Below are 9,172 nucleotides of genomic sequence, written 5' to 3'. Positions count from 1 at the left end.
CAGCTTAATTGCCCCCAACAATCTGGGTCCTCATTTTGAGTAACTTGCACTACTCAAGAAACAAGAATCTGAGAAATAGATTATGTACACCCAGAAGAGAAAGCCATGCACAGCAAGAAAAACACTTGCAGTTACAGTTATTCCAGTTCAAGTCTTTGGGAAAATAGCCAGGTTTTGAAGGATTTTGAGAATGTCATCAGGATGGGAGATGTGTGAGGATACTGAGTGAATTAAGTTTGCATCTGCAGAACAGAGTTAAAACCTATTCTTGAATTAGACTTTTTTCTAGGACATTATTCAAAATGGAAAAAAGGAAGAAAGAGCCAAAAAAGAAATCCATTAACCTGGGCAGTGAAGCTGATCAGTGGATGTCTGATTTACCAGAAAGTCTTTGGGCTGTACCTCTCTCTAATTTGTCATTACCAGGTAAGGCATTTTGAAACAATTTTTGAATAATTGGAAAGAATTGTTTAAACATATAACATAACATAACATAACATAAAACATAACATAACATAAACAAACATGGTTAGCATTTTCAGCTTCTTAGCATCTTTGCAACATATCTCTTCAAAAAGTGTAGAAATAAAGGATACATCTGCGCTAACTTCAGAGCTTTAGAACATTCTATTGTGTCAAAAATTATCCAAAATAAAAGGGTTTTAGTGGAATCCAAGCTTTAAAACACCCCTTGAAGAAAAAAAATCACCAAGACCACACAAAGTTTTTCTCTTTTCCTTGCTCAGTCTATACTGGCAACCCATCTAGTGGGTGGGATATATCATTCATTCCATTGAATATGAGAATCAGATAGAGCATTTTTAGTTTAGTTTCCCAACCTCCACAAGCCCTGATTTAAAGAAATGCATAAGACTTCCCAGGATAGCTTTAACTGAACCCTATGAAATAAAAGTTGCTCTAATGGCTACCCCAACCAAGTCCTATCAATCTCTAAATTAAGGTGTGGTGAAAATCGTTTCCATTGGGACAATGCTTCAAAATATACATTAAAGAAGAACCCAGGAAGATCACACTGAAACAAATCCCTGCACCATACAACTCCCAAAAGATGACTGGTGCCAGAAGTACAGCACATTTGATCCATCCTGGGGATTCTTAGGTAGCACCATATTTGATACAGAGATTAAAGAAGGATTGTTTCATAAAGAGAAGTGTGTTTTATCTTACTTTAACATTACAAAAGAAGTCATCCTTTCTTGATGATTATCTAATCATATGCCACCCTTTTGCTCTCGGGTGAGTTTTGTTATTTGTATTTATTACTTATAATAATCCTTAATGGTTTGCTGGGAATTATAAAATAACTCAAAGGGCAGACTTTATGGACCACTAGGTCTGTTTTTGCCATCAGTTTTCTCTGGTTTTACATTAGAGTAAGAAGAGTTTTAGAGGTGAACTCTGGTAAAATTTGAAAAGGCTGACAAATGATTAGAATTAGATTGACTTTGTCTTTAATCCTATATAGGTAGTCATGATGCAATGACATATTGTCTGGATAAGGAGTCAGAAGTCAGTGCAAATGGATCCAAATTGTTGCAATTACTGGATAAACATATGCATTGCATAGTGCACCCTATTATTTTGAGATGGTCAATAACACAGGTAAACATTTTTTGGACTTTCCACTTTGTCTTTTTGGAGGTCTGTTTTTACAACATTAAATTTGCTTATACTTTTTTTAATTTCTGCAGTACATAGAATGATACAGGTATCATAAGGAAGAGCAAAATCCTTGGATGAAAGTGGTCTATGTTCCATTTATTTTGTATTAGAAACATTATGGGTTTTACCAGAGGCTTATAGACTGCAATCCAAAACCACTGTCTTCCCGAAACTGTTTAAAATTTATGAAATGTATATCACTGAAACTTAATTAGATATATCTTTCTTGCAAACATTTTGGAAACCTTTGGTTTTTTTTAACTTTTCAGGATCTGACTGTGTTGGAACAATTGAATGCTGGAATTAGGTATTTCGATTTTAGAATAGCTCACAAATCTGATGATCCTTCCATGAAATTATACTTTGTTCATATGTTATATACAACAGTGGAAGTAGAGGTACATTTTCTTAACTGAATTCTATTGAAATCATTGTTTTAAGTAAAATAACAATTTAAACAATGTGGGTTGTGTAGTGTCCCTTCTGTGCAGAAGTGAGGAAACCCAGCTTTTTGGTAGTAATATGCTTCTGGCTTCTTTTTCCTGTTCTGGCAGAGTGGAGACTAATGTCATTTATTTATCAGAATTAGAAAATAACAATTTCCTTTGACCCTAAAAGCTAGATATTGATCTCTCATATTGATAACCTTTATGATGAACAACTGCATTTGGTCCAGAATCTCCATTTTGAGACTAGCTTTGAATTTCATGATCTCATTGTTGAGACATGCTGAACTTTAGAATGTTTGACTTGTTGTTCAACATCATCATATCTTTTGAGGAACTCTAGAAATGAAAACGTGCCATTTTTATCCCATTTTTGTTGCATTAGGCATTTTTAGGTTTATTTGTAGATATTTTTAGATTTTTTTTAAAAAAATTGTGAACCAACATAAAGCTTTGTGCACCAAGTAAAGCATAATGGTGAATCTAATGTTGGGAGCAGGAATTTCCTGCAATTCTGACAGTGATTTTTAGAGTGTATAGACTGTGTCCTGAATACCATGTCTCACCATCTTGCAGCAATAAAGTCAGTGGTGGGATTCAGCCAGTTTGCACCACTTCGGCAGAACTGGTAGCTAATTTTTTGTTGCCCAAGCCCAGAATGGACTTCCTGAAGCGTCATCCACACAGAGAACTGGTTGTTCACATATTTGAATCCCACCACTGAATAAAGTAAACTAAAACACTCTAACAAAAGTAATTTTAAAGTATCCCAAGACTGAGTTATACAAATAGAAACCATTTTGTGAAGAAAGAAAACATTTTGGAAAATTGGATGGCACATTTTGTTACAATATTACCTTAAATGAAGTAGGAAAATGCCAGATTAGCTTTCTAACATAAAGGCATGTCAGATTTATAATAATCCTTAATCAAGCAAGACTACCTCACTTTGGAACCGCTACTACTTGACGTACATACCAGAACATTTATGTATGTCAAGTAGTAGCAGCCTCTCACTAGTTCGAAAGTCAGGTTGTCTTGCTTGATTTTTTGCTTCAAAATATGTACCTTGGGTTACCATTTTTCTGTGACAGGAAGAGTTATCTGTATTGTTCAACTCATGATATCTTCTGAAGGCTTAAAGTAGTACCAAGCCACTAAATGACTAAGAATTATGACAAAATTAAAGTTAATCGGAACTCACAGCAAAATAATGGTGACTTCTGATATTGAGGTTGGAGAGAGACAGGAATAGCTGATACCAGAAAAGTTAGCTATGCTTATATCCGTTAAAACTGATAATCGTTTATGAAAATTAAATACATGCTACTTATGAACTGGAATATTTGTGATTACAGTATTATGCATAGATATAGCAATTTTGAAGATGCAATTGAATTTAACATGATTTTCATTGATGAGATTTAGAAATTTCATAGGATAGGATCAATACTTCACTTACTGTAGCTTCCATTAAAATGAATCCAAATCAACCCATAACTAATTTGCCCCATTGATTTCAATAGGATATACATTAAGGGAAGTTTGTTTGGATAAAACTCAATGTATTAAGTCAGGAAGTGGCCAGCTTTTCAGGTATGAATTTTCTGATAACCACTGCTTGAATCAGCTCACAAACTTGTGCTTAGTAAAGATTCAGAAATGATCATATTGACTCAAGCATTCCTGCCACATGTCACATCCAGTTACATATTGTTGGAAAAATATTAAAATTCCACAGTGCACTGAACAGCAATTATAGCATAAATTCCTACTTAATAAAAAAAATAAACTCTTCTAAATAACATGACTAACTTTAGCAAAATTCATTTGATCATCTTTTTATGTATCTTTTAGGTGCAAGCAATTTGGAACAATGTTTTTAAATTTATTTTTTAATAGATTTCAACATTCCTAGGCTGGAATACTCTCTGTCTCTGTGTCTCTGTCTGTCTGTCTGTCTGTCTGTCTCTCTCTCTCTCTCTCTCTCTCTCTCTTGGTCTCTCTCTCTCATCAAAGTATTATCTAAATGGATTAAAAACAGCATTAATCAAATATTTTTAAGCTATGCTACTTAATTAAAAATTAATGTTTTTTAATTGACATTGAAATACAGATTTGCAAAGGAGAGTTAACAATACTCACTTCACAACTCTATTGTCTGAAGCATCTGCCCTTATGAAGGCCTATCTTCAGGGAACAAAGATTTTTGTTTCCTTAATTGGTTCCAACTCCAATCAAATTAAATTAAAAATAATGTGCAAAGTACACTAAGAGCTAGTGGTCCTCAGAGCAGAGCTGCTTTGAACAACTTATGCAAATGCTGAATAATGTTTAACTTCAAGGCTGCCAGGTGCTATGCTAAGAGTCCATTAATTCATGAGATGAAAAAATCTAAACCTCTGCCTGTGTAAGCAGCAGTTGATATACTTTGGTTTCATTCTTCTTTACATTAAGTATTCTTATTTGACCAAACACTGTCTTCTGCCAAGGCTACCTTAGGAAGCAAGTTGAGTCATGAAGGGTCAAGAATCTGACAGCTTGATTGCCAATCCTACCCCATTGCTGTTACTGCTAGAGATCAATAATTAAATTTTTTGTTACCTGCTCTCTGTTAATTCCACAAATGTCCAGTGATTTGATGCATTGTCAGAATGAAATGGCTACCCAAATGGATCATCCTAATGAGCCAACTAACTGAAATCAACCATCCCAAGTAAATCTCTCCCAGTGCAGGGGGGCAGACTGATTTTGCCAATACTTCTGATGCAGCTTCTGGAGCAAATGTGGAAACCATCCAACAGGAAGTGTCTCTTTTCTTGCCAAGCCAGTCTGCTGGAAATATAACCCAGAACTGGTGCCTTCCTTGTCCAAAACAAACTACACATCTTGTTGAGGCCAGATGATGTTTACAATGATCTGCAGAGAATTAGCCTAATGATTTAGGGACCCATGAAATAGTACCCCCTCTTGTGATTTCAGCTGGACTAGGTTTTGATAACAGCATGAATAACTGCAGTTAGGATGCATGCTAATCATTTTGCAGCACATTTGACAACTGATTTTGAGGATCAAGTCAAGAAAGTGACTCCCAAATGATTGGTCAAGGAGCGTTTTCTGCAGGAATATTCTGCAGAATTTCAACAATCTGTTTAGGATCTGGAATTAAAGAGCACACTAACAATTCTGGAGGAAAAGAGTAGTGTTATTTCTGTCTCTTTGGACTGTTCTTTTTAATAAAGATAGCTTTTTTTAACATAGTATGAAAATTGAAGCTAGGCTTTCTAAGAAGCACAACGTAGACAATATTTCATAGTTATGGTAACATTTAGTTGGATTTTGTATGGTTTGCTAAATGATTAGTACCCATTACAAGTTTATGTACATCAAACAGGAATGAATATGCAAATAGCCAGTTTCCAGTTCACATGAAATATACTGTACAATGAACATTTCCTGTGTTACAATAGAATTGAGAAATGGGCCAATTATAGTTGCTTCACTTTCCTCATGTCACAAAGCCAAGTCTCACACTGCATTTTATCAATCTTACATTGATTTTTTATAGGTTGTTCTGTGGGACATTTTACGATGGTTGAAAAACCATCCTTGGGAGGTAGTTGTTCTAGCTTTCAGAAATTTTGATGGCTTGGATGAGAATCACCATAATCATTTGGTGTCCTGTATAAAGAAGATCTTCAGTTCCAGATTGTGTCCTAGAAATGTGAGTTGCTTGGAAAACTTAGTTTTGAGATGTTAAGATTATGAGATTACTAAATAACTTTGGTATGGTCAGATAATGTATTGGGGGAATGTGGAATGATCATATACAACTTTAAGTGATAATGTAACACTTGGCAAAATTTGAACAATTCTTGGGTAATACTGAGTGACCACTGCAGAACTTGTCCAATAGAGTTCATTGCAGATGTATCTCAAGTTATATAAATAATACAGAACCAATTTGGTCTAGTGGTTAAGGCATCAGGCTAGAAAGAGGGAGTCTATGAGTTCTAGTCCTACCTTAGCTAGAAAAGCCAGTTGGGTGACTTTGGGCCAGTCACTCTCTTTCAGCCCACCTCACCTCACAGGGTTGTTGTTGTGGGGAAAATAGGAGAAGGAAGGTATGTTGAATATGTTTGCTGCCTTGAGGTATTTGTAAAAATAATAAAGGTAGGATATAAATAAATGGAATATAAAATATTATCTTATTCTTCCTTTCAGATTGTCCCAACCCTATGGAATATGTGGTCCAGTGGCTACCAAGTTATTTTGTCTTATGACAAAATAGAGCAATTGATAAAACATATTGAATTGTGGCCTGCAATTCCGTACTGGTGGGGAAATAAGGATACAGCACGAAAGCTTATTGAGTTTTTGGCAAAAAGGAAGCAAAGTGGTCGCCCAGGTATTTGTCCCTTCTGCATCTATGGTGTATATCTTGAATCAACTCCTGAGTTCCCCTCCATGAGCATTCCCACATATATCCACCAAAACTCAACAACCAGCTTTTGTGATGATGCAACAGAAACCACAAAAGCCAAGCAATCTTCAGTTATGAGGATTTGCTGTACTGTAGCTCTAGTGATCTGAATCAGATCACTAGATGTTCCTCTGTTCCTAATGATATTACTCTAATTTGATTAGATTTCCTGCAACCTATGCTTTTGGCTGGAAACAAGGTAGCAGGAAAAGTGACGGATTCATTAGTTTCAAATTTTTCACATTATTCAGAAGTGTGATCTCATCTTTGGAGTGCCTCAGGGATCGGTGCTCTCCCCCCTCCTGTTCAACATCTATATGAAGCCGCTGGGAGAGATCATCCGTGGCTTCGGGGTGAAATATCATCAATATGCTGATGATACCCAGCTTTTCATCTCCACCTCGAACCAACCCAGTGATGCCCTCGATGTGATGTCCCGTTGCCTGGAAACGGTACAGATTTGGATGGGAGAAAACAGGCTTCGACTCAACCCGGCCAAGACTGAGTGGCTCTACATACCGTCATCTCGTTTAGTCCAAGAGGTTCCATCTTTGACTATAGGAGGAGAGATGTTACCTCCCATTGATAGAGCACGCAATCTGGGCGTCCTCCTAGATTCACGACTCAGTTTTGAAGATCATATTGGAGTCATGGCTAGGGGGGCATTTGCAAAGATTCACCTTATATACCAATTGCGCCCCTTTTTGGACTGAGATGCCCTACGTACAGTCACCCACGCACTCGTTACCTCCCGTATAGATTACTGTAATGCTCTCTACATGGGGCTGCCCTTGAAGACCACCCGGAGGCTTCAGCTGGTGCAGAGTGCAGCTGCACGGGTTGTGATGGGAGCACCCCGATACTCCCATATTACACTCCTGCGTGAGCTGCATTGGCTACCGGTTGCCCTCCGGGTGAGATTTAAGGTGCTGGTACTTACCTTTAAAGCCCTACATGGCTTAGGCCCGGGATACTTGCAGGACCATCTGCTGCCGGGAACAAACTCCCATTGCCCAGTACGCTCACACAGAGAAGGCCTCCTCAGGGTACCGTCAGCTAGGCAATGTCGGCTGGCGACCCCCAGGGGGAGGGCCTTCTCTGTGGGAGCGCCAGCCCTATGGAATCAGCTCCCCCCTGAGCTTCGGATGGCCCAAAATCTCCAATCCTTTCGCCGCGGCCTCAAAGCACTCCTTTTCCACCAGGCTGACCTGGACTGACAGGCATTTTAATTAATTATATTTAGAATTGTTAATTTATTTTTAGTTTTTAATTTTATTTTTATCTTGATTTCTGTACTTATTATATGTTTTGTTGTTAGCCACCCTGAGTCCTTCGGGAGATAGGGCGGGATATAAATCCCATAAATAAATAAATAAATAAATAAATAAATAAATAAATAAATAAATAGATGGATATATGTAAAAATACTTTGCATATAAAATTTTTTTTAATATGAGCAAAGCAACATTTGATATACTGAATACTGTAACAAGGATGTTACAGTACATTTGTTTTAATTTCGGTTGATTTGGGGACACACAGGCAGACATTTGTAGACTGAATTTGGGACTTATCCAAAATAAGATGTAAGAAAGATAATATTTTTCCTGCCCCTTAGTAGCAAGTCATCTGAGGGATACTCATAATGCATATAGCTTTGCAAATAAAGTGAGTTACCATATCCTACTAAAATAAATGGGTGAGACATTCCCTTCTTTAGAAAATTGTTAGTAATTGTTACAAGAATCAAATGGCAATTCTTATTCCTGTTTTTCCCCTTCCAGATGGATTATTTGTCGCAGGAATCAATCTTACTGCAGATTTAGGATATATTTTGAGAAATATAAAAAGTTCTGTTAAAAAAATGACTCAGAAGGCTCTTCCATTCCTAAATTTGTGGATAAAGAAACAGCAACCTGGATCAAAAAAGGACTGCATTAACATCATTGCTGGAGACTTCATAGAAAAGAATTTTGTGGAGAATGTCATAAATCTTAATAGAAAACTGATTTTACAATAACTCTGCTATTGTATTTTGATCATGTTTTGAAAGGAAATGATGGGACTAACTGCAAGGATAAAATAGGATATACCGTAGTTTCCGGCGTATAAGACTACTTTTTAACCCATGAAAATCTTCTCAAAAGTCAGGGGTCATCTTATATGCCCAGTGCTGAAAATTTAGGGACAGGGCTGGCTGGAAAACCTGGAGTGGATCTCCCATTTATTCTGTGCAGGGAAAGCGGGACCAATTGGAGAAGAAGCTGCAGTCTGTGATTTTTTACAGGCTGGGGTCTGGGCGTCTTTCCTTCTAAAGTTGAAGAGCAGCTGTAGTATATCCCAACTTGAAAGGCAGGTGGGGAAGGCAGCAGCCAGAGCAGCGGCTTAGCTCTAAGGACACATTTGACTCAGGAACTGGGCAGCCTGGCTGGAAAACCTGGAGCGGATCTCCCATTTGGTCTTTTTTTTTTTTAATCCCATTTATATCCTGCCCTTCTCCGAAGACTCAGGGTGGCTTACAATTTAAAGCACAAATCAATGTGCTTAGCAATAGCCTTCA

At 37.2% G+C, this 9,172-nt stretch overlaps 1 protein-coding gene across 1 annotated transcript; it reads left to right on the top strand.

Moving 5' to 3' along the window:
• Nucleotides 1–302: 302 nt before the first annotated feature.
• PLCXD1 (phosphatidylinositol specific phospholipase C X domain containing 1) lies at nt 303–8,632 on the top strand (the record flags this gene model as incomplete). Its single annotated transcript, XM_083361350.1, has 6 exons — nt 303–426; nt 1,487–1,623; nt 1,953–2,081; nt 5,698–5,853; nt 6,354–6,537; nt 8,397–8,632. 6 exons carry the CDS (start codon nt 303–305, stop codon nt 8,630–8,632), a joined length of 966 nt encoding a protein of 321 aa, XP_083217476.1.
• Nucleotides 8,633–9,172: the final 540 nt, after the last annotated feature.

This window comes from Vipera ursinii (assembly GCF_947247035.1).
Source record: "Vipera ursinii genome assembly, chromosome: 4".
Taxonomy (NCBI): Eukaryota; Metazoa; Chordata; class Lepidosauria; order Squamata; family Viperidae; genus Vipera; species Vipera ursinii.
The sequence above is the reverse complement of the archived record's forward strand: the minus strand, read 5'-3'. Positions and strand labels throughout refer to the sequence as shown.